General features: G+C 53.4%; 2 protein-coding genes across 2 annotated transcripts; both read left to right on the top strand.

Moving 5' to 3' along the window:
- The first annotated feature begins 1287 nt into the window (after positions 1-1287).
- Positions 1288-2774, top strand: HOXB5 (homeobox B5). The gene is made up of 2 exons (XM_054585508.1): positions 1288-1849; positions 2527-2774. Exons 1-2 carry the CDS (start codon positions 1288-1290, stop codon positions 2772-2774), a joined length of 810 nt encoding a protein of 269 aa, XP_054441483.1.
- Positions 2775-16629: 13855 nt separating this feature from the next.
- HOXB4 (homeobox B4) lies at positions 16630-18334 on the top strand. The gene is made up of 2 exons (XM_054585507.1): positions 16630-17129; positions 17972-18334. The coding sequence occupies exons 1-2, from the start codon at positions 16673-16675 to the stop codon at positions 18268-18270; spliced, it is 756 nt and encodes a 251-aa protein (XP_054441482.1). The 5' UTR covers positions 16630-16672; the 3' UTR covers positions 18271-18334.
- Positions 18335-24172: the final 5838 nt, after the last annotated feature.

Raw genomic sequence — 24172 nt, 5'->3', positions numbered from 1 at the left:
CCTTTCTTCCTCCTTCTCTCTCTCTCCCTTTTTTATTTTTAAAGAAAATAGCTGCTCAGCAGACGGGGCCCAGCTGCGGCGGTCTCTGGCCGCCCAGCGCGCTCAGCATGGCACCGCCGATCCTCAGAGCCCCTTCCCAGGGAAGGTGTGGGCCGCCGGGCACATTCAGAAACTACCCAGACGTCAGCGAGGGGCCTTGAGCGGGGCCTCCCGATGCAATAGCGGGCATCTGGTGAGGTGGCTAAAGCCGCCCGCCTTGATCCCGAACTCTCAAAACCACGTTTTCACCCAGACCCCAGACGCGGTGCGGTCGCTGCCACCGTTTTCCCCACAACTAGGCCGCTTAGCACCAGCCATACCCCTCCTCTGGGGTTCCTGTCCTTCTCTGCCGTTCCCCAAGCTGGGCTAAGGTTAAGAAGGAGGCCAGGAAACGGATTCCAAACTTCTAAAAGACACAGGAGAAGCGAAAGTCTTTCCTTCAAATCCTCAGGCCAGCCCTGCCGGCTGGGCCCGAGCTCTGTGGAAGGGCCACTGTAGCCCCTTAGGAAGCAGGAGAGGTCGAGAGGGGGTTGGAAACCTCCGTGTCAATAATTGTTTTTCACGCATATCTTCCAACTTTCTCCCCCATTTCCGTCCCCAACTCGGATATTTGCAAAACCCGAGTAAGGGAAAAGCAACTCAATGTTTGATCATTTCATCTAGAGCTAAAATGATAAGGACAGGGAGAAGAACACAAATAGAAGTAACTACATTCCCAAGAAAGTGAGTAAAAGCTCAACCGAGTCCCTCCTCTAAGAGACTCAACCTTGCGGGTAACTCTAGGCCAGGCTTCTTTCTCTCCCGGCGTTTGCGGGGAGCCAGCAGGGAGGGAGCCACCGCCGCCATGGCGGTTTGCGGCCCGCGCTCCCGCCGATTGCCGGGAGGTGGCGCGCTCTGCTCAGAGGCCGCCGCCAACCTTCTCCCCGTTTCTCCCCCTTCTCCTTTTTCCCCCTCTCTCGGAGGCTCGCATTGAATCGGCCCTAACGATTCTCGGATCGTCATTATTTGTAACCATAGAGCATGAATTACCTCTTGAGGTCATCAGCGAGAATTTACGACTGGTCAACAAAAGCACGTGATTCCCTAACGCCCCCCCACCCCCCTCCAAACCCCCCCCCCCATATTTGGCCGCATACATAGCAAAACGAAGTACAGTGCATCGCTATAATTCATTAATACATCATAAATCGTGAAGCACAGGGTTATAACGACCACGATCCACAAATCAAGCCCTCCAAAATCACCCAAATGAGCTCGTACTTTGTAAACTCCTTCTCGGGGCGTTATCCAAATGGCCCGGACTATCAGTTGCTAAATTATGGCAGTGGCAGCTCTCTGAGCGGCTCTTACAGGGATCCCGCTGCCATGCACACCGGCTCTTACGGCTACAATTACAATGGGATGGACCTCAGCGTCAACCGCTCCTCGGCCTCCTCCAGCCACTTTGGGGCGGTGGGCGAGAGCTCGCGCGCGTTCCCCGCGCCCGCCCAGGAGCCCCGCTTCAGGCCAGCGGCGTCGAGCTGCTCCCTGTCCTCGCCTGAGTCCCTGCCCTGCACCAACGGCGACAGCCACGGCGCCAAGCCCTCTGCCTCGTCCCCCTCCGACCAGGCGACCCCGGCCAGCTCCAGCGCCAATTTCACCGAAATAGACGAGGCCAGCGCGTCCTCGGAGCCCGAGGAAGCGGCGAGCCAGCTAAACAGCCCGAGCCTAGCTCGGGCGCAGCCAGAGCCCATGGCCACCTCCACAGCCGCGCCCGAAGGGCAGACTCCGCAGATATTCCCCTGGATGAGGAAGCTTCACATCAGCCATGGTAATTCTCGCTCTCTCCCTTTTTTGTCTTCTCGGTGTTCCTTCTCTGCGTTTGGGGGGGGGGGGGCGGCGAGGAGAGCTTGGCTTTTCCTCGAATATAGATTTATTTTTTCCAGAGGGACTCTAAGAGAGTCCTTACAGCTCAGGGGACCGAGCCAAAGAAGGTCTTTAGCTGCGGGGGGGGGGGGTTTGGGGAGTAGTATTTTTAAATAATTTGTTCCCAGACTCGGCTTAGGTTTTATTCGCCCAGCTGTACTGGCTTTTGAATGAAGGATAAGGTTTATGTAAGGTGGGGAAGGGTCCTGCTTACCCCCGAAATTTTGAGACTGCCGCTAGCAAAGGAGGGGTGAGCAGTCAAAGGCGATTTCCAGGGCGAAAGTGAAGCCGCTCTCCTCCCTCCCGGGGGCCAGCGGCCGCCTGAGCCCAGCCAAGGGTGAGGCACAGGGAGGGAGCCAGAGACAAAGCCGGGCGCTTCGCTGCCGGCAGAAGTGGGGGCTGCAGGAGAAGGGGGTGCAGAAAGGGAGCTTGGATGCGGGGCGTCTGGAGTGGGGAGGATTGGAGCTGCGGTGAGCTGGGGGCCGGGGACGCCTGGGTCCTGCTCCACGCCCCCCTCCCACCCAGTGCCCCCTCCCTCAACCGGAATAACGTTGCTTCGCGGCTCTCCTCTGTCTGCTCCAGATATGACCGGGCCGGACGGAAAAAGGGCCCGGACCGCCTATACCCGCTACCAGACCCTGGAGCTGGAGAAGGAGTTCCACTTCAACCGCTACCTGACTCGGCGGCGGCGCATCGAGATCGCCCACGCGCTCTGCCTGTCCGAGCGCCAGATCAAGATCTGGTTCCAGAACCGGCGCATGAAGTGGAAGAAAGATAACAAACTGAAAAGTATGAGCCTGGCTACAGCCGGCAGCGCCTTCCAACCCTGAGCCCTCCGGGAGGAGCCCTGGGCGGCCCAAGAGCCCTTGCCGCCCCCAGCCCCAGCCCCTCAGAGCCTCCCCGTGCTGCCGCCGCCCGCTGGGGACTGGTTCCCGCGAGCCTGCCTCGCCCCGGCCTTGTGTTACGATTTTTCGTTTGGTCTTAGATCTTCCTGTGGCACCCTCTCTCCTGGACTGGTTAATCTTGTTATTATTGTTAATAATAATGATAATTATTATTTTCCCTCCATGCTCCTCGCTCCCCTCTGCTCACCCCAAATCCACCAGTGTTTCTGAATGTTCGTGTCTGTGGTTGCACTCCTTCCTCCAGGAAGAAAAGAAACTCGCATGTTTAATGTGAACTTTCCCTTCCCCATCTTGTTCTAACTTATTTATAAAAGGATGATTGCTGTATTTTGAGTTTCTGCTAGAAACTTCTCTAAGGGGCAGCAGTTGAGGTGGGGCGGTGCCGCAGTGCCGGGGCCCAGCTGAGCTGGCCTCGAGATGGAGTCCATGACTGTGTCTCTTTCTGCCCTCCTCTTCCTCCTCCCTCTCCACTCCCCAGGCCCAAGTCTCCTAGTGGCTTGGGCCTAGGGTGGGAAGGGGCCAGGGAGGACCAAGGGGGTGATGTTGAGAAGAAGGAAGGTATATAGTGGGATTTGAGTTCCTGCCGCCTGGGTAGGCCCCACAAGGCCTGATCTGGGAGTGTACGGAAACAAAAATAATCTTCGGTGTAAAATGTTTTGTGTATTTCTCTGTGAATCCGTGGGTCTGGTGTGGAGGGCCCGAAGCCTGTAAATATGGGGATAGTCTGGGTCAGACCCATCTCCTTCCCCCCTACCCATTTCGCTTCCAAAACCATTTGTAGTGAGCGAGTGGATACTGTGCTAAGTGTGAAATCTGTCTCTGCCGGACCTGTCTCAGTGATTCGCTTTTGATATTTGTTTGTAGCTTTCCTTGAAGTCAAATAAATGTTTCCCCTACTCCATTGCCCTCCCATTTGTCTTTTCTCTGGGGGGTGCCTGTCCCATCACTGGGCACACCCTAGACCATTCTTGATAGATCAGGGGTGTGGGGAAGGCAAAACAGGATACCCACCAGCAGCCCCTCACAGCCACCCCAGTCCCTGGCTTGGTCAGCGGGGCTTGGGCCAGAGGACAGGCCTGCGTGCCTGGGGGACTGAGAGGCCCAGAAGCCCCAACTTGGGGCTGGGGCAAGGAAAGGCTGGGCTGGGCTTCACTCTGGCCTCCCACCAGCTGGTCAGAAAAACCTCTGGAAAGCATTTCAAGGAAAGTAATTTGGGCCTAAGTCCTGAGCAGGAGGCTCCTGGGCAGCTGGGAGTGGTGCAGGCCTACCCAGCCCCCCTGTCCCCTGCTCCAAATCCCAATTCGGCTCTGCCACCCACTAAGGCAAAAAAAAAAAAAAAAAAAAAATCAACTGGATTTCAAAAGTTTCCTCTCACCCTCAGTCTCCTCTGCACTTATCAAGAGCTCTCTCTCTCTCCAGAGGCCTAACTAGCCTCTCCTCTTGACCAGGAGTTGGGCTCCGTCCTGGAGGACCCCTGGTTCCCCCTCCAGGCAGAGTGGCCCGGGACCAGGGCCCGGTCCTCCTCCATCCAAGTCAGCCTCCACCCTGAGCACAAGAGTCAAGTCTGGACACTTACCCGTTCATCCCTTCCAGCTTGGCCCAACTTCTTACAGGACTGGGGGGGAGGGGGAAGCTGGTGGGGAGGCAGCCCAGGGTTGTGGAGGCTCTACTGGGCCCTCCTTCCCCCTCACCCCTTGACTTTGTCCCCCTTTGTCCATAGCAAACTATCCCAAAAGTCGCTATGACATTTAGATGTCAAATGGATAGGGGTTTTATCTCGAAGTTAGATCGTAAAAATCACCGAGAAGTCAGACAGATACCCCTCACTGGCTCGAGAAAGTCACGTGAGGTCCATAAAGTTAGTTTTATGGTTTTGGGGAGTTGACACCGCGCGGTATATTTCACATTCTCCAGAATGTTAAGTGACACTTTAACTGCTCGCTGTGGTGGGGAAGGGGGCAGAGGTAGGTGAGGGCTCTCGCAGCCCAGAAGGCAGTGGCAGCAGCGAAGGCCCGGCACTCCCGCAGTAAGTGGCTTCCAGCTTTCGCTTTTCCCCCTTGTAATTTGGGGCTTGGAGCTGGGGAAGGAAATCTTGCCTCCGGCAGGGCTGTAGGATTAGTGGGTGAAATTCGGTCTGCTTTTTGCACCAAAATCTGACAAGCTAGGTGTCTGAAGTGTGTGTTGGGGGGAGTGGGTTACTCAGTTCGATAAGGCCTCAGCGGTTGGGGCGCCTGGTTTTTATTTGCAATAGTGTCTTACTCTTTGTGGGGGGAAAAGGCTTGTGTGGGTTCCCTCAGTGCCCTTGGATAGTTCGGGGGCAAGAAGGAGGGGTGTTGTACTGCTGAAAGAAAGGCTTCTTATGGGGGCCACTTCACTGCTGGATGTCTTCAGAAAGACATCTCCCCACCCCCAGGAAAGAAACTTTATGACATTCATTTGTCAGGGGTGTGTGGGGGCGCGCCGCTGGGCACTTTTATCTGGATACATCTGAACAGAGAAAAAGCACGGGGCAGGCTAACGTAGCTGCTGTGGACTGCCTTGCGCTGACACACTCTCTGGCTTTCAGATCTCTGAGCCCCATGAAAGGGGTACTTCTGACCCTCCATAGCCGCGTTAGGGTTATCCAGGATAGGGAACATGGCTCTTTTGCACCCCACTTCAGCCTGTTGGTCCCAAGCCAACCCTTCTGCTTGGCTCTAAGTAGGGCACTAAGACCAGATTAGGGAGTGGATGGGGGGCAGTCCCCTCAAATCCAAAACCTATCCCCTGGCCAGCTGTGGGCCGCAGAAGAGAGCTTCTCTCCTCGCCTAGCGGAGTTAGGTGCTTAAGTAGGTCCCTGGGAATCCCTCCAGAAATAAAACGTGCTCAAGAAAATAGACCCCAACTGTTGGGAGGGAAAAAATAATGGGACTCAGGAGGTGGGAAAGAAAATTGGAAAGGTGCTCTCTTCCCTATCCTCTCCTTCCCTCTTCTCTCCCCACCAGACCCTTAGAAGCCCCTTTGTTTTGTGGCGCCACACAGCAGAGGGATTTCATCCTTTGCCCCTCGGGGTCTTTTTTCCCCTAAGGATAAGTCACCCTTCTAAAAACCAGAGGCCTCTTCTTTACCAAAATGGTCCCCAATTTTGAGACCTATGGGATCAACCACGCTGTCACTCCTGCTTTTGACAGCCCGCCACCTCTCGCTGCAGCTTACTAACTCCTGTGGATGGTGCCTGAGTTGGACAACCGACACCTTAAGGGGCTCCTGATCTTTGGGACAAGAAGAGGGTCACAGGATTCCCGCCATTTCCCATTAACGGACATTCCCACTCTCTCCCTCTGTCCTCTCTCTTCTGCAGCTGCTCTCTGTTCCCTGAGCCCTTCTGCCCCTGCCCAGGCCTGACTTGCAGGAGACCATTCACAGGCTTTGAGAGCGAAAAGGACAGAGAGAGCTTGGGGTCCTCACCCTGATTTGAAGGCACATCTCCCCAAGAATGACAGGGCGTTTGTATACCTTGGAAAGGATGCTCTTCTCCCAAAAGATTCACAGCACCATATAAAATACTAATAAATGTTGCAGCCATAGCTTCCACAGGCTTCCACTCTGGACAAGCCAAATGAGTTGAGTGACGTGCAGAGGAAGCTGGAGCAGGGACAGAATGCAACCTGGGGCCTCCTGGGAAGTCCTGTCCTATTGTGCCCCTGGCTTTTCTCTCTCAGGAACCCCAGCCCATCATGCCCAGCCCTGAATATACATATTTGTTTGCCCCCTTCCATGTCAGTTCTGCAAATTCTGATAAAGAGTGTGTGGGGCAGGCGGTCCAGGGATATCTGCTGGGCGTATCTAGACAGATCTTCCGGAATGGAAGGAGCAGCCCTGGAGCGGAGCGGCGGGCGGAGTGTCCATTTTTGTTGAGGAGGCCGAAACCCTTGGAGGGTCTTCTGCTTTAGGCGGGTCCTGGAGAAGACACCCTAGCTGGGCTTTCCTTTCCACTCCAGGCTCTCTGGTCAGCAGTCTCCCTTGAAGCCCAACAAGAACCTGTTGGGGGAGGGGATAAGAGGTGAGAAGGGGTCTCTGGTGCAAAGGAACTCTCCTCTGCCTCAGACCCACACCCTCTTCTCCAGCCTCTGGAAGACGTTCTCAGGGAAAGGGAAAGCTGCTTCTCTCTCTGTCTCTCACCTTTCCCTCCTCTCCCACGCGCTTCCCTCGGTTCAGGCCTCAACCTTCTGAGCTTCAGGCTGGTGCCATCTGGCCAGATCTTCGCCCTCAGCCTTCTCGCCAAGGCATACCCTCAGCCTGGGGCGTGGCTGAGGGGGCAGCAGCAGGACTTGAAGCCTGCAGTTTCCCTTTCCCCTCAGAAGCCAGCCTGACGACCACTCAGCAGACAATTTGATTGTTTTGTTATATTTGGTTATTTTTTTTGTTTTGTTTTGTGTTGTTTCTTCATGGCCACGGGGTGGGAGGAAGTATAAAGAAGTGTAAACAGGAAAGCCAGCCGGGCCTGGAGTTCTGAGGGCCCATATTTCATCGGCTTCCTCTCCATAAGTGCAGCAGGGACACTTAACCCTTCCCTGTCTGTGAGAATGTATTCACTGGGGACTGGTGGGACAGGGTGTGGGGACAAGAGCCAAGATGGAAGCTCCTTTCTCGGCCTGGTTCCTTTATCCCTGAGGTCTGGATGCTGGCATGAAGGCCAAGGATTCTGAGCAAGGGAGAGGACAGCCCACTTCGCAGTCCCCCAAACTCAGTCCCTTCAGGGATAGAGAGGAAAAGGCTCCTGCCCTGTGTTTCCCTGGCTGGGGACCACCCGGGGCCAACCAAGAAGGATGGAGCTAGCAAGAACCACTCCCTCTGTCAGGGGAGAGCCCACTGGTCAATCTCTCCATTTTGGGAGAGTCTAGGCGTAATCAGATTTCAGGCTGGATCTGCCTACAGCCGGGATTTATCGATTGCTGCGGTGCTGTTACACATCCATATTAATTAACCCAGACACCGCCTGGAAGCTGAAGAGGGGGAGGGGAGGAATAGGGGCCCCTTAAGGAGTAGGGACATATCTCTCTAAGCGTCCCTAGGTCCCAGATTGGAGAGTCATTCCCCACAAGAATCATGCCGCCTTTCCCAAGCTCAATCCCTGTACTTCTCAGCAGGGGTGAGACTTACTCTCTACACTCAGACCCCACACCAAATCCCTTGGTGGGGGAGGATATGGAATTAAACACCCTCCAGGCCCGACTGACTTTTCCTAGTTAGAGCTAGGATGCCCCAGCCCTCGATGGAGGAGAGATCTTCTGGTAAATGTTCCCAGCTCAACCTTTTTAGAGTGGTTAACACTCCTCACCACCTTTCTTTCAACTTCTCCAAGGTAGAAGGTTTTTCTAGTTTGGGAGGTTGTTTTGTTTTAGTGTTTGGTGGTGGTGGTAGTGATGGTCTACCCCTTCCACCTACCCCTCCCTCCAAAAAGTGATTAAAATCTGTTAAAGGATTTAATTAAGAGAGTTAAATGAAAAGGAAGGAGGCGCAAATGAGTTGGGGGAAAAAAACCCACACCAAAGCTATTCTCAACGATTAAATCGCCATTTTAACAATATAATGGAGTTTGCATCCTGAAAGGGGAAATCAACGCTTATATCTCATCAATAATTCATAGAGTCCGGGATCACGCAGAGGTCAGCAGACGGGGCCGGAGCGCTGGCCTACTTGGGGCTGCCAGCCGCTGCCGCATACATTACTCGCCACCGGTCGCACCTCCACCGCCACTCCGCCGCTCTGCCGGGGCAGGGGCTTGCCGACAGGTTTAAGCGGATTTTGCGTTCTTTCACTTCGGCGAACTTACTGAGTCCCAGATTTGGGGCTTCAAGAGGAAATGGGGGATTTAGGAGACTGGAGAGGATTGGACTTCAGGCAATTCGGGCCTGTCCGGCCTCGAATATCACCACCTTTCCAAGTTTTCATCTCTCTTCCTCTTGTTTCTCCTCCTTTTTCTCTCTTTAGGTGTCCTCTGTCCTGTCTCTTCTCTCCCTAACTTTCCTCCAGGAGAGGAAAATGCACTTTCGGCAGCATCCTGTAGCTTCTCCTTCTTGGAACTGCTCCCAGGCTGCCCAGCTGTGCTCTGGGCGGCTGTGCTCTGGCCTTGCTCTCCGAGTGGATTCGGGCTGAACCCCCAAGGCTGTGGCATTGGCTGCCGCTTCAAAGCTTCAAGCACGGGCCTCTCAGTTTTGGTGGCAGGGATCCCTGAATCTCGGAGCCCTTTGGGCTAGAGAGGAACGCATCTAGGAAGGGGAGGGTGCCCTGCCCCGCCTGGCTTGCCTTGCCCAGAGATGATCCAGGTGAAGTGGAAAGGAGGTGATTCAGCCTGGAAAGCAGCATTTGGAGGAGAAGCAGAGGGAGAGTCCCAGCACGTGGGACATCTCATCTCAGGGACTTGAAGTCAGGAGGAAGGATAATCCCTATCTCCCAGAGTTTCTTCAGGCTTGTTCCATTTTTCTCTTTCTCTCTGGGTGTGTCTCTCTTAACTCCCTGTTTCTTCTCTGTTTTCTGACTCCCGAGGGCCCCTAGGGAGAGAGGAACGAAACCCTTCCTTGTGAGAGGTGGGGAGCCTGGGATGCGATGTTTGGGCGCAAAGGAAACCAAGAGAGCGCAGGTCGTCCGCGCGGCCGCTGCGCTGGCCGAGAGGCACAGGCTGTAACGTCCCGGAGCTGCCAGTAGAGTCCGCCTTAGACCAAGTTCACAGCCAGGCTGGGGCCTCCGAGGCGCCAGCGAGCGGCCGCGCAAGGTGGCCCCGAGCCCACTGGGCCTCGCACAGCCTGGATACTGAGCTCTCTCTCTAGGCCTGTGGGGACTGTCGCCCCCTCCGCTCCCAAGGAACCCTTGCTCCAAGCTCTCTCCACTCTTCACCCTAGAAATACGCTCCTCCAGGTCAGACCATTCTACTGCTCCCCGTACATCTTACCAGCAGCCGGCCCCTTTCTGGGGGACAGGAAGGGAAAGTGGGTCATCAATAGGTCTTCCGGGCATCCCTACAGAAGAAACCGGTGAAAACGCGGGAAGTGGGGTCTATGTGGGAAGTGGGATTGGGATCTTTTCCCAAGAACTTATTTAATAGACAAAAGACTCTTCCCCAGGTCGAAGGCCCCTAGTGTGTATGAAAGGACTGGGGTGGGGGACAGGGAAGGCGTTTTGCGCTGGGGTTTCTGCAGCCAGCGCAGCAGAATGATACCCTGGGCGGTGAGGCCAGTGTTATTGCCCGAGGGGTCGCGAAGTTGGAGGGTCAAAAGTTTACCGCGTGCGTGAGCCGGCTGCGGCGGCGTCTAGTGGCGGGGGCGGGGTGGGAGAGGGGAGGAGGCTGTGTGTGAAGAGAGAAGAGAGCGAGCAAGGGATGCTGGAGGTAAGAAAGGCTTACGGGCTGGGGGTGGGGGGAGTGGAGGAGCGGAGCTGGGGAGGGAGGAGAGGCAAACGTCCGGGAAGTGAGAAACTGAGAGGGAAAGAAAGCTTCTCCAAAAACAAGCTAGCGGAGTTGAGGAGCTGTACAAAAGAGAGCGCTGAGGATGTGGCGAATTCTCTGCGCAATTTTCTCTCCCAAAGATAACCTTTGAGTCACCGTATAAAATTTAATTAAAACCTACCCAGAAGCACACATTTAAAAAATCCAATTACCCACACGTCTTTGCAGGAGGTTTGGTGGGGCCAAGGAAGGCTTCCAAGGTGAAGGCCTGAGTCCCAGCAAGGTCAGCCCCACCCCGCTTAACCTAAAGGGGCCAAACAGCTGGCACCCCTCCCCCCCACACACAGGCAGGCCTGTTTTCCAGGCAGGGTTTGACCCCCAGGCTGGGTCCAGGCAGCTGGAATCCATGACCATGGGCCAAGACTGGAAGATTTCTAAACTTCCATCCCTCTTTCCAAATTGCTTGGGCTTAAGAACTTGGGTACTAAAAAGAAGTTTAGCTTGTTAATTCTCTCACTCTCCCAAACCTCCACTTGTATGTTCATCCAGGATCCCTCTCTTCCTATTTGGAGGAGGGAGGGGAAACGAGAAGGAAAAATACTGAATGGTCTCACAGAGAGCTTTTTAACTGGAATTGAAACAGGCGACCTGAAATGAACCTTGAATCCATGCATTAAGCTCAGCTCATAAGTAAAATGCTTAGAGACTTTGCAATTATAACACCAGGGCATATGCCTATTTTTGGTCTTTAAATGGCTGTTTGTTGCTTTATGAAATGTCATCATATTCTCTTCTAAACATTTAATACAGGAGGTGTACTCTGGGTGTTCGTTCTGCCAGGATAGAGATAACCCGAGAGTCTTCATAAAGACATCTTTTGAAATATGGCCAAAAGAGACAATGGTTTAAGGTCAAATTTCAAATCGATTTGACCCCAGTTTTTTGACTAAACCAACTGGATGTGGGCCCCCATTTCTACTCAGCCTTCAGGCAAGTTTCTCTGGGGAGTCAGGCCAGGAAGGAATTCCTGGGGTCCAGAGGAAGTAGCGATAAAAGCCTGAACTGAAAAATTTGTCTCCTTCTGTCCATGCCAGGACAGAATGTTAGTAAATTTATGGTCCTATGGGATAGACTGGAGCAACTCAAGATCCTGGGCTGGAGGGGGCCTCAGGATAGGGGAGGAGAGTCCTCTGCCATCCCAGGCCAAGCTGGGTGCCTTGGGACTCTCTCCCCCAACCCCCTGGTACTAGGGGGGTACCACACTGCAAACACTGCCGCTAGGCTTGAACTGGATGGAAGGGGAATCACCTGACCTGGCTTTGTGGGTCCCTTGGAGGCTGCAGAAAGGGGAAGTGCGTCGTTGGCAGTCGACAGGAGGGATTCTAATCCTGGAGGGACAAACCAAAGACAAATCTCTGAATATTTTTGATGCCTGCTTTATTTGCCCCTGAACCTCATTGTGGTGGTGATGGGAATAGGCAAAGGATTACTGTATAGATGAGAAGTGGTTTTAAACAAAAATTGTGGGCTGGGAGGATATTGTTTTTGTTTTTAAGGGAGAATTAGAGCATCTGAAAGCCAAGTGCCCAGCTCGGTCCAGTGCATTTCTCTCTGTTTTTCCCAAACTAACTGGCCTATGGACCAAATCTCACGTGCCCCCCCACCCCTCGCCCCAGGTGGAGGGGCCATTCCCGGGGCTCTGGAGACTCCAAAGTTTTCACAGAAATGGGGGATATTTCTGACATTGGAGGATAGAATAAAGCAGATTGAGTATGCAGTGGGGTTGGGAGACAGGCCCTGCCAAATGCAGTCATTTATAGGGGAGGCAGGAGGGAAGGGGGCTCTGTCTCCGACCACGGAATCCTGGCCTTTTCCTCTTTGCCAGGAACCAGAGATGACAAAAATATAGGAATGGTAGAATATCAAAGCAAAGGCCTCCGGCAGGCCGAGTCCTATCAGAATGGAACTTTTTTGGGGATTGGATTGAAGGGAAGTGAAGGTTCTGGCAAAAAGTGAGCTAGAGAGGATGAGCTGAACCAAAAATCCTGCTCTGTCATTTTTCGCCCAAGTAATGACCTGCGCAAAATTCCTTATGACCCAGCGAACTGGGCGACCCTATTATAGTAACTGCCTGCTCGTGGGGAGGCCTGGAGAGGGGTGAATCGCAGGTCACGGCGTCTAAAAATTATTAAAATGTTTGAGAGCCTCGTGACGCGCCAAGCTGTTTAACAAAGACTGCCAAAGTATGAGATTAATACGAAAACTTGCGCTTCAAAAACAAAAACACACCAAAAAAAAAAAAAAAAAAAAGCCTTGTTCCGGCCTCCAAGGGGGCCCAGAGCTCCTTTGCCCCGTAGCCGCGGTTCGGTTTTCCGGACACACAATAGTGGACAAGAGCGAGCTCAGCTGTTGCCGAGCGGGTCTCGGGCGGGTCGGCGGCCGGGAGGCGCGGGGAGTCGCCCTGTGACTACTCTGCCGGCTCCCGCTCTGGGCCTTCCACTCTTCCGCGCGGCTGCCGGTGCGGTGCGCGGGCCGGCGGGGGGCTCGCCTCCGTGGCCCTTCCGTTTTCCTCTCTCTGGATCTCTCTTCCACCCGGCCGACACAAGGTAGATGATTGCGCGCTGGCTGGGCGGCTGAGGGGCGCTGAGCAGCGAGAGGTCACTCTAGCAACCTGTGGCTGCCGGGAGAAGGCGGCCGGCAAGCCAGCGAGCCACCCCGGGAGCGCAGGGGAGGTGGCCCGATAGCGCGAGGAGCGCTGGCCCTTTCTTATTTTTATTATTATGCATATTGATTCTGGGAATGGAGGAGACAGGCGGCCTCTTGCTCCGGTGAAACCCCTTTCGGGAATCGCTGATAAACCTTGTCCTTTAGCCATTGTGGTTGGACTCGGCTAGGGTGGGGGGTGCGGCGCTTCGGTGGGATGGGTGGCATGGGCAGGTGGCGGCTTACAGCGCGCAGAGGAGAAAATCTCCACGCTCTGCCCCTAAGATCAGCCATGCCCGGCCCCTCAGTGGCTCTGCCTCCCATCCCTCCTTCTTGGGGCGTTCTAGGTACTTGGGCCACATCCCTTGTGAAGTGTAGAACAGCAGCGAGGCCGGGTGGTCAGCTCAGCGGTCCTCCTAAAATTTCGAAAAGCCTACTTACGAATTGGACGGGTTTCAGAGAGCTAGAGAGTTGAGAAGGGGGTATGGGGTGGGGGAGGGGCTTGGACAGTTGGAATGGGCCGTGGAGTTCTAAGTGGCCTTTGACAAGACTTAGAAAGTCCTTGCTTGACGCTGAGGGCCTGGTGAGGGTCCAACTTAAGCATTTTGTCGGTGAGCTCAGGGCCAGACTTCAGTCTCCCTGGGGGCCCAGATGGGGGTCTGATATTAAGGTAACCACGGTACAATTGTGTGTGTATGTGATGTGGGTGACTTTGCAAATATATGGGAGTCCAGCCTGGCTGGCAAAATGTCGGTGTTAGAAATCAGGCCTGGAGGCCAACATTGGCAATCTAGATTTGGGATAGGAAACAGGGTCTCTGGACCTAGTTGCTGGCAGGTGAGAGCTCTCCTTCTACCCACCTGCAAGGGTCCCAGGGCTGAGGCTGAGCAGAGACTTCTAGAGTGTGGTGGTTAGAAGGCTGTTTTTTGTTATTGCTGTATTTGTTAATGAAGTTGATATTTTCCTGACTCGTTCACTAGGGATACAAGTATTTTTCAGACCTGGGGAGATGGGTAGAGAGTCTGGGTGGGGAGGAGGTTGCTTCTGTGCACTTTCCCTTACCCTGGGGAGGCCACCAGTTTTCAGAGTCTGGGACTCTGTTCCCTTCAGCTCAGCCCCGGTTAGTAAATTTAGTGGTTACTGGAAGCCTCAGGAAGTTCGTTTGGAAACCCCAGGTCCCCGTTTGGGTCCCACTGACAGCAACCCTAGCAGGTGGCCCAATAAGCAAGTTGAGAGGGAAAGAGAGGGAGAGAGAGCCTGCCTGGGGTTAGGGAGGTGGGGGACCCGGGTCCTTCCTCACACTCCAGGGATTAACCTCCGCTTTTGGCCCCAGGAGGTTTGGGAGGTTGGGAGGGACCGGAATATCATCTGGCTGCATCTTTTATGGTTGCTCATTGCTCTTCATTCGGAAATGAAACGCCTTTGATCTTTTTCTCAGGTTGTAAACAGAATTGCCCGTCATTAAATGTCCGGGGCCCCATCTGCTTGGTCTCCCAGCATTTTTCTTTACAGCTGTTTCTCCCTCATTTTACCATTGCATTTTTCCAAAAGGACTTTTATGACACCCCCTTCACACCCAGCCGCCTTTCCCCCCTCCCTTTGCTAAGAGGCGCCTTGAAAAATATCTAGATATTCGTTTGATCGAAAACTAAAGGCTGCAAGGGTCACTGGAGGAGCCCATTGGGGTTTTGTTTTTCTTAAAAAAAAAAAAAAGTCCTGGGGGATGGGAGGGGCGCAAGGGCACCCAGAAGGGCCTGATTCTGACTCGCCGCAGCCTCAGGATGACCCTTCCTCCTTTTGTGTTTAGCTAATGTTTACATCTCATAATTCATGCGCCACCGCCGAGAGAGTTGCGCAGCGGCTGTGAGGTTCGCGTCTCTTTGCCTGACGGCTGCTTCTAGTTCTAACAGAAAAAAAAGAGAACTGAAAACCTTGTAATCCCAAGGATGGACCCGCAGTGCCTTTTCCTGTTCCCAGAGCACAAAATCAGAACAAACGAAATAAAATCAAAGCACTCAAACCACACCCCAAACGAAGAACACGCGGAAAGTAGGAGGACTGGAAAATTTCTGGGCCAAGAAGATCTGTCTGTCTTCTGTATATACCCTGTAGATCCGAATTTGTGTAAGAAATTTTGTGGTCACAAATTCGTATCTAGGGGAATATGTAGTTGACATAAACACTCCGCTCATTTTCCCCCCCTCCCGAAGAAAAAATTTTTTTTTTCTAAATGAGGACCATGCGGTGACTGACCACGCGAAGACTCCTTCCTTCTTTCTTCCTCTTTCTTTTCCTCCCGCAACTGGTTAGAAATGGAGGAATCATCTACCTGAAATGTCCCCATGTTTGCCCCTGGGAGCCTGGGTTTCTTTTCACTTCTCTTAAAAGAGTAATGGTGGTGTTTTTACTTTACCCTCTTCCTCGAGCCCACCTATTCTCTATTCTGGGTTCAGGGAGGCTTTACTGAAAATCCGGAAAAAAAAAAGACTGTTGTCTTCAGCATGTGAAAGCAAAGGAAATTCGCTTTTCAAACAGATGCTGAGGTCGCCTTTTCGTTTGGGTTCAGAACAAGATGCCCTGGAAATGCGCGATTATGTTATTGTGTGTGGGGGTCACCCCCAGCGCTCCTATCCCCAGCATCACAAGGATGTGAGATTTCTGTCCACTGAGGAGGCGGTGGCATTAGTGGCAATTAAAACGTCTCCACCCTGTGGTTAGTGTTGCTCCGATGGTTCTGAAATTAGCAAATTGTTATTCAATGTGCTCTCAAAAGTTGCTGTTTTTTTTTTTTTTTTTTTTAAACTCAAGTGCTCGTGTTCATTGTGGGAAACGAAGTCCTTTCTCCTGGTTGGGACGTGTGGGGTAAGGGGAGGAGTGGATAGGAGAGGGGAACAGACGGAGGGACTGACAAAGCCAAACTAATAGTGCAGCTAAATGCGATTTGGAAGGCGAGGTCTCCCCGAATTAGTGCATGAATTTCCTATCGATCCGCCCGCGGTTCCATTCATCTCTGACAAGTCCCTCCGTGCACCCGCCTGCTCGCTCCCTACGCCTCTCTCGCTCCCTACCCCTCCCCATGCCGCGGCAGAGAAAAGCCCCACGCTCAGTGCCTCTCGCCCCCAAGTGGGTTCCCCTCTCTAGGCGAAGACCCCAGGCTGCCTGTCATGTCTCTCCCCACGCAGATGGAGGGTGCACGGCTCCCTCCCTAGGGAGGAAGGGATCGGGGGACCAACGGAAGGCAGAGGATGCGGGGCGGAGGTGAGGCAAGACAGGATGGGCTCCGCCGGGGACCCCCAGCTTCCGCGGGGATCCAGGGAGAGCGCTCTGCCTAGGGCCCCAACAAGCCCTCTGTTGGCAACCTGCTCTCTCTTCTCCTCTGATCTTGGAGAGAGCAAGGCGAGGAGGCGGTCGCCCCGCAGGAGCCCTATGCAAATCCTGTTGTTGGGTGGGTGGGTGGGTGGGTGGGGAGTGGGGGGGAGAGAAGAAGGGGAAATAAACCTCTTTGGCTGGAGTAGGGTCCGGGTGAGCAGATTTCCTTATCCGGGAATCGCAGGCGGGGCAGCCATTGGCTCCCAGGATCACGTGGGGTCCTAACTTTGTTCACTTGACAGTAAGTAGGAGGGCTTTCGGAAACAGGAAAACGAGTCAGGGGTCGGAATAAATTTTAGTATATTTTGTGGGCAATTCCCAGAAATTAATGGCTATGAGTTCTTTTTTGATCAACTCAAACTATGTCGACCCCAAGTTCCCTCCGTGCGAGGAATATTCACAGAGCGATTACCTACCCAGCGACCACTCGCCGGGGTACTACGCCGGCGGCCAGAGGCGAGAGAGCAGCTTCCAGCCGGAGGCGGGCTTCGGGCGGCGCGCGGCGTGCACCGTGCAGCGCTACGCGGCCTGCCGGGACCCCGGGCCCCCGCCGCCTCCGCCACCGCCCCCGCCGCCCCCGCCACCGCCCGGGCTGTCCCCTCGGGCTCCTGCGCCGCCACCCTCCGGGGCTCTCCTCCCGGAGCCCGGCCAGCGCTGCGATGTGGTCAGCAGCAGCCCCCCGCCGCCTCCTTGCGCCCAGAACCCCCTGCACCCCAGCCCGTCCCACTCCGCGTGCAAAGAGCCCGTCGTCTACCCCTGGATGCGCAAAGTTCACGTGAGCACGGGTGAGTGCGTGGGCACCCCTTCCCCCTCCCACCCCCGGCGCTTTGCACCAAAGGGACCTCGGAGGCATGGGGGGGGGGCGAAGCTGGAGGAAGCCAATTGTCCCCGCTATAAACTCGCCATTGCGGAGATTTACGGTCGCCTGTTTTCAGAGCCACATAATTACATCCCCCATAAATTTTTATGGCCTGGTGGGCCCCGCGCCTTTGAAGTCGGTTCCCCATCCTCTTTGCCATTCTCACCAGCGACTTTTTCGCCAGGGACACGTAGTCTCAGCGAAGTTGGAAGTTGGGGAGGGGGTGGGAGGTTGGGGAGAAGGAGGAGGAGGCAATCTGTATTTAAGCAGAGAGTTGAGTCAACTCCCACTATTTATTTTTTCCCCTTTCTTTCCTCTAGTCTGCTCCTTGGCTCAAGAAGTGGGCAAAAGTTTTTGCCGGGGGCAGGCACTGCTTGGAATCTGAGCAGAGAGGGTGGGAACTAACAGAAGAAAGGTTTAGGGAAGCCCCCTCCCCTTTCACCCCTCATTCTCCCACCCCGGGCCTCAGGCCAAGGCAGGAGAGGACCGATTAAAACCTTGAGAAGATCTCTCACTCCGCCCCCCCCCCGCCACCCGCCCCCCTCCGCCAGACACCCAAACATCATCAAGATAACCTTCTAAAACTTTTTCTTCCTGGGGTCCCGCTTTCTTCCCTTTTCGTCCCCCCCCCCCCACAGGAAGAAGAGGTGGCGGGAGAGGGAGGGAGGAAGGGAGGGAAATACTGTGTTAGCTAGAAGAAAGGGCTCTCCCTCCTCCCTTTCGGGGCAATAAAACTTTCTCTTTCTCCTTCTCTCTGTGTGTGTCCAGTAAACCCCAATTACGCCGGCGGGGAGCCCAAGCGCTCTCGGACCGCCTACACTCGCCAGCAGGTCTTGGAGCTGGAGAAGGAATTTCACTACAACCGCTACCTGACGCGGCGCAGGAGGGTGGAGATCGCCCACGCGCTCTGCCTCTCTGAGCGCCAGATCAAGATCTGGTTCCAGAACCGGCGTATGAAGTGGAAAAAAGACCACAAGTTGCCCAACACCAAGATTCGCTCGGGTGGCACCGCGGGTGCAGCCGGCGGGCCCCCAGGCAGGCCCAGCGGTGGTCCTCCCGCGCTCTAGTGGCCCCCGCGCGAGAGCCGTGAACCTGGGGCGGGGGAGGGTGGCGAGCGCCGGGAATACAGGGGTCGAGAGGCGGGAGGGGACTGGGCCCGGAAAAGCCTTCCTGTCCCCCCTCCCCACTCATTTTATCTATTTACACGAATAAACGCAGAGAAGGGGGAGGGGAAGCTTTATTTATAAAAACGACAATAGGGAGCCCAGCGAGGCCCCCCAGAAGCAAAGCTCAAGTCTCTTGCTTTCTTCCTTAAAAAAAAAAAAAAAAAGAAAGAAAAGAAAGGAAAAAAGAAGAAGGAAGAAAGAAAAAGACAGAAAGGGAAATAGGAGGAGGCTGCACTCCTCCTTTTCAGCTTTGGTGAAGATGGATCCACGTTTCATCTTTAATCACGCCAGGCCCAAGCCCATCTGTCTTGTTTACTCTGCCGAGGAGAGGACGGAGAGGACGGGCCTCGGTGGCGACCATTACCTCGACACCCAGCTAACAAATGAGGCCCGGCCCGGCCGCCGCTGCCTCTGCTGCTGCCGCTGCTGGAAGACAACCTGGATTTTCTTTCTTTGTCCCCCATTCCTGACACCCAGCGAAAGCACCCTCTGATTGCCAGATAGCGCAGTGTTTTAACCACGGTAACAAACACACACACACAACCTCCTCCCCCTCCGGGACCCTTCGCGGGGACACTGACTGCTCACCCTCTTCCACTGCGGGGCTGGGATGGGGGGTGGCAGGAAGGGGACAAGTGGAGGCGCAGGGAAACTGAGTCCAAGGAAAAAAATGAGAGACCTGGAGACCCGGGAGTGCCTTCCCCTGGAAGGTCAAGACGTTCCTGGCAGGGCGAGGGGCCAACTGAGTTCTGAGAGCCGGGCGACCCTCTGCCAGTCTAGAGTTGTACAGAGGAGACCTGCTCTCCTAGACTGAAATTGAATGTGAAACTAGGAAATAAACTGTTGTGCCCCTCCCGGTCTGGGAGATGATGTTACAGAGACCTCTCCCATAGTTTATCCTTGTTGCATTGATTATTATTATTAATTATTATTATTATTTTATGTCATGTGTGTCCTCTCTCCTATTCTTGTCCTGACATTCCAAACCAGGCTTCCTCCCTAGCTCTGGGGGTGCCTGAGTCTAGAACTCTTCGTTGGAGTGAAAATTTGTGTCCTGTACAGAGTGACAATAGAAATAAATGTTTGGTTTCTTGTGACCAGCACAGCGTGTTTTTGTTGAAGCCTTGATCTAAAGATACAGACAAATGCCACCTAGTCTCTATTTTAAGCATCCCAGTTCATTCGGACTCACGTTGTATGTGGTTGTTGGTTTTTGTTTTTTCTTTTTTCAGAGTCCGGGGAATTTCTATCTCTGAGGACTCCAAATTGTAGTAGCTGGTTTGTTTTTCTTTGGGGGTGGGTGTGTTCTGTTTGGGGATTTAAATTTTTTCCCTCCAGTCCAAAAAAATGTATGGCAAGGACTGGGAGGGCTGAGTCCAATCCCTAATGGGGGGAAAATGTTTCATTGTAGGACACAAGAGGCTTAAGTACAGCAAAGCCTTTCATATCATGATTTATTTGTCATAAGCAAATAAAATGCGGTTAAGCTGTCTCCTTCTAGACAGACGGCTCTTTGCTTATTAAAGTTCCGAGAGAGGATTCCGCGAGGCCGGCCTCTTTCCTCCCGCGTAAGAAGGTATCGTTTTCCTCTGAGGTGTTTAAGGCTTTAATGAGTCTAATTTTTTGCACAGATGTTTCTGGGTGTTTGCAGGTTTTCAGAGTATTTTTATATTACAAAGGAGCTAGCCAGTGCCATAGCTCAAACTCTGACAAGCAAATAGATAATCAAGAAGACAAATGGCCTCTTTTGTGAAGCCCTGCTCCTGTATTAATTTTCATTTTCTTTCTCATAGAAAGTATCGAAAGTACGACTGGGGACCAAATAGCTTTCTGTCTCGGAGGTCCCAGTCACCCCTAGAAAGGAGTGGGGGAAGGGGATAGGGGTACCGGTGACCCTCAGAAGCTCTGTTAAGCTTGGGCTGCTCTTGTAAATCACCCAAGAGAAGTTCTAAGTCCTGGGGGCTCCTTCCCGGGGTCTCTGGTCCTGTGGTGGCCCAGGGTACAGCCACCTGCCTCCAGAAAGCTCAGGGCTCGGGAGAGCATATGCAGTTAAAAATCATCTCCCCCCCTTCCCATCTCCCATCAGAAAATAAAAAGAGCCAAATTCACCCACACATTTTTTTTGTTATTATTTCTTTATTGTATTGCCCTGGTTTGCAGCACCCAGGAGTTTGAGGCTGGGTAGGACCAAGGGACAGACGGGGCCAGTGTCCCTAGCGCCTGAGAAAGGGTTGAACTGCTTGTTTAAATGCTGGGAGACTCATAAAAAATCGCCCAGACCTGGAGGATGAGAGCGGCCAGCTTTGTTTCGGTCAATCTCGGTGTGGTGTTTAGCTGCCAGGGGATGCGACCGCCCTTAACAGAGGGGGGAAAAGAGTTCTTAAAAAGCATATGCCCCCCCAATGCCTCTATAGAACCAAATCAAAGCTGCTCCTTGGAAGGTATGAATAGAATAAAAAAAAGATTTCTATGGAGCTTAAAGTTCACAGCCATTCTGTGTAGACAAGAGCTAAGAAAAATGTGAGAATTATACAGAAAACCATTAATCACTTCTTTTCTTTAAATACGTATCCTCTCTCCTTTGTTATTATTCAACAGCAAATCTCCGCAGACCGGCTGTTGGGGGAAAAAAGTGTTAGCCGTCTCTCCCAGATCTGCGAGGGGGAAAAATTTTGGAACCGTAAAGTTGAAAACTTTTTTCTCTTCAGTTTGGAAGAAGCCCTTCGTCATGAATGGGATGCGAGGAGTTCAGGCAAAAGGAGGCAAGAGGCGCAAAGGTAACAAAGCCCCCCGCCTGGGCTGGCATTTTTAAAAAATCGTTTTATGAGCTTTTTGTTTTTTACAAGGGAAAGAAGAAACCCGTGTCTTGGTGGAGTTTTTATGGTGGGCGCTCGGTCAGGTTTGGAGCCTTTTATGATGACTGATGCTTGAGTCAGAGGGAGAGAGAGGCCCGGCACCTGGAGAGCGTTTGAGCTGCTGAGAACTGAGGTGTCAGGACCCCTGAAGGATCCCAGAGAAGGCTGTTTGTGAGCGCTTTCCTGGTTTTGGAAAATGCAGGTGGGCCTGTGGAGCCCTAGCATGTGTACATGTGTGTGTAGCGGTGTGCACATGTGGCCGGTGTGTTACATGACTCTGCTTGTCTATGCTGGGGGCTTGTGTCCCATGTGTCTGTTTACTGGTGAGAGTTGTCACTGCCACCTCCTGGAAAAACGGAATGCATTTCTTGGATGAAATGCCCCAGCCTTGGAGCAGGGGATAGGCGGATGTCTTCCCTTTTATTTATTTATTTTTGTGTGTGTGTCTAGCTTGGGATTCTAGACAAATTTTCGCAACTCTGTGGAGCAAGAAACTGCTCCATTCACATGCAAAGTTCCTTGACACAGGAATCTGCCTCTTCGGTTAGATTCTGTCCTCCTCCCTTCTTTCTGGAGCCTCAGTGTTCAGTTTGGTTTCCTTTTGCTCTCTTGATTTGGGGGCTCTGTCCCCCCACCCTCCACCCCGACCTAGGGCCCTGCTTCTGAGGGGGAGCCGGCCGGTGAGCTCTGTCTCAGACCTGAATGTGCTGACCCTTTTTCCCTGGGGCTCACTGAGAGTTTGGAGGCAGGAGGCTGGCAGGAGAGAGAGTTCATGGAAAGGCCACGTTTTCTAGGCGATTAGCTCAGTATTAGAACCACAAAATGACCTCGGAAGCCCCTTGACCTCTCTGAGACTGGACATTGTGCTGGCTCTGCGCCCTGCCCAGGAGGGAAATTCACACCTCCACTGGGAGCGGGCCTTGGCTGCTGTGTGCCCGTCCTCAACCCCCTCAAGCCCTAACCCCTTCCTTGCTATTTTGGAATTTCTGGACTGTTTTTCTATTACTGCTCACGGGGGAGAAAAGGAATGAAATTGTTAGTTCAGGTACAGCCAGGGGAGGGAAGAGGGTGCTGGTCTGGCTCTCTGTGCAGAGACCCTTTCCTCAGCCAGACCCCCCCACCCCCACCCCACCAATGTCCAGTTTATCCCTCTTTCTTTCCTGTTTCCTTTGAAGGAAGCTGAGGGCAGACAGACAAAGGGAATGGGTAGGAGAGGTCCACAAGGCCTCAGAGGGCTAGGGGAAAAGTCCCTGGGTCCTAAGCAGAGAGAGAGAGAGCCCCCCACCCTTGAACAGTCCCTTGGGGGTTATTGGGTCTCAAAGTCTGAGGGCCAAATGCACAACCTCTCAAGCCAGTTTTCTGAAGCTCCTTTGTTTGGGAAGCTATTCCTACCATCACTTTCACCCCCTGCCCCTGATCCCCAGTCCCACCCCGCTACTCCCAGAGCCCAGGGAGCCCCTCCCCGCCAAAGGCGCGGGAAAGAGGGGCAGAAGGGTCCCTGCAGACTCTTCCGACCATTTCCAGGGATAGCTCTGCCATGTTAATAAAAGTTTCCAGTAACTTTTAATTTTCAGAGATGGGTCCAGGTTTTCTAAGACATGAACTAGAAACACATTTTCCAAATCTGTGCTCTACTTGCTGTATCTTAAAAATCCACACCAGCAACCATCCTTTCAGGAGGAGAGAGACAGAGAGAAACAGACTCCAGCTGGGAAGAGGAAATGCTCCCTTTGGGTTAAGGCTAGGAGAGACAGAACCTTGCTGGGATGTGTTTGCAGTCGGTTTGCATTTTGTAAATTGTCTGTTGTAACTCAGGGACTCGGACTCAGGCAAGAAATAACTGGAATCGGTTGGTATCTTTCTCTTTGTCCTTGGGTGGCGTAATAAATGCAGGGGGTTGAGGCCTCTTGGGAAAGAAAGGGAGTGAACGGAAAGGTGAGCTGAGCTGCTCTTGGACTGCAAATATTTGGGGCTCGAGGGAGATGTGCACCCATTACTCATCAGGGCAGATGACCAATTGTGGGAGCTCCCTAGGCCCAGGTAATAGAGATGTAGTCACCGAGGACTTGACAGGCTTCTCTCTGGCAGTGTGAGGGTTAGGGGTTCACCAACGGAAGGAGAAGGAAAACAGTGGAAAGGGAAGGTTGGGGTTCACTCAAGGATTTTAGTCCCACAGGTGGGAACTTGGAGACCTCCCTTTCCCTCACTCCCAGACCTCATCCTGTGCAGAGCAGAGCGCTGCCTAGGGGTCCCCAGCCCATGGGGCTCACCTTTTACAATTCTAGCGGCTACCCCCAGCCTTCCTGATCTTTGACCTCTCTTCCCTCCAGGTTCCTCATCTGCCCCATCTTTCTCCTAGTTTCACCCGCCAGGGTAGGCTGGGGCAGCCCCAGCACCCTGTGGTGGGTCTCCCTGGGCAGCGGCCAGGGAGGGGGTCCGGTTGGAAAACCGAGTGGGGAAGTTTCCCAGCGTGAGTTGAGCGCTGACGGATTTGTGATCAGCCATAAAACCGGCGCGTTCAGATTCGTAAATCAATCTCGCCTTTCTCACAGTATAAACGTTCGCTTTATCGGCAGCAAGAAAGCGCTCAGCTCGCGCTTGGCGCTTGTTTATTTGAACACGGACATTCCCAGGATCAGAAGAGTGTGGGCATTTTAACAGAACCTGCCCGGAATGCCTTCGTGTCAGTTTGCTGTTCTTTTTCTTGTTCTTAAAAATAATTTCTCCGTCTCAGAGATTGCCGCCTTCCCCTGCTCCAGCATATTATATCTTCTCTCTCACTGGCTCATATTTTTCTTTTAGACTTTAGTGGACAGTTTTCTTTAGAGAACCATTTTAATGGATTTGTGGTCAGGACCTTGCAGGGAGTTGCAGGGAGTTGCTGGAGCCGGGCTCGGGGCCCACCTCAGGAGGGAGCAGGCTGAATTCAATACCAATCTGTGTTTTGT

Source organism: Pteronotus mesoamericanus, unplaced genomic scaffold (genome assembly GCF_021234165.1).
Source record: "Pteronotus mesoamericanus isolate MK-2021 breed Mesoamerican mustached bat unplaced genomic scaffold, CSHL_Meso_final contig_84, whole genome shotgun sequence".
NCBI classification, from domain to species: Eukaryota; Metazoa; Chordata; class Mammalia; order Chiroptera; family Mormoopidae; genus Pteronotus; species Pteronotus mesoamericanus.
This window is presented reverse-complemented; position numbering and strand designations above follow the sequence as displayed.

What these genes read in the sequence shown, in the direction of transcription:
- HOXB5 (XM_054585508.1), top strand. Translation starts at nt 1,288, where the DNA reads ATGAGCTCGTACTTTGTAAACTCCTTCTCGGGGCGTTATCCAAATGGC. An exon ending in GAAGCTTCACATCAGCCATG is followed by an intron (nt 1,850 to 2,526) that starts GTAATTCTCGCT and finishes TGTCTGCTCCAG; the next exon opens with ATATGACCGGGCCGGACGGA.
- HOXB4 (XM_054585507.1), top strand. Translation starts at nt 16,673, where the DNA reads ATGGCTATGAGTTCTTTTTTGATCAACTCAAACTATGTCGACCCCAAG. An exon ending in CAAAGTTCACGTGAGCACGG is followed by an intron (nt 17,130 to 17,971) that starts GTGAGTGCGTGG and finishes GTGTGTGTCCAG; the next exon opens with TAAACCCCAATTACGCCGGC.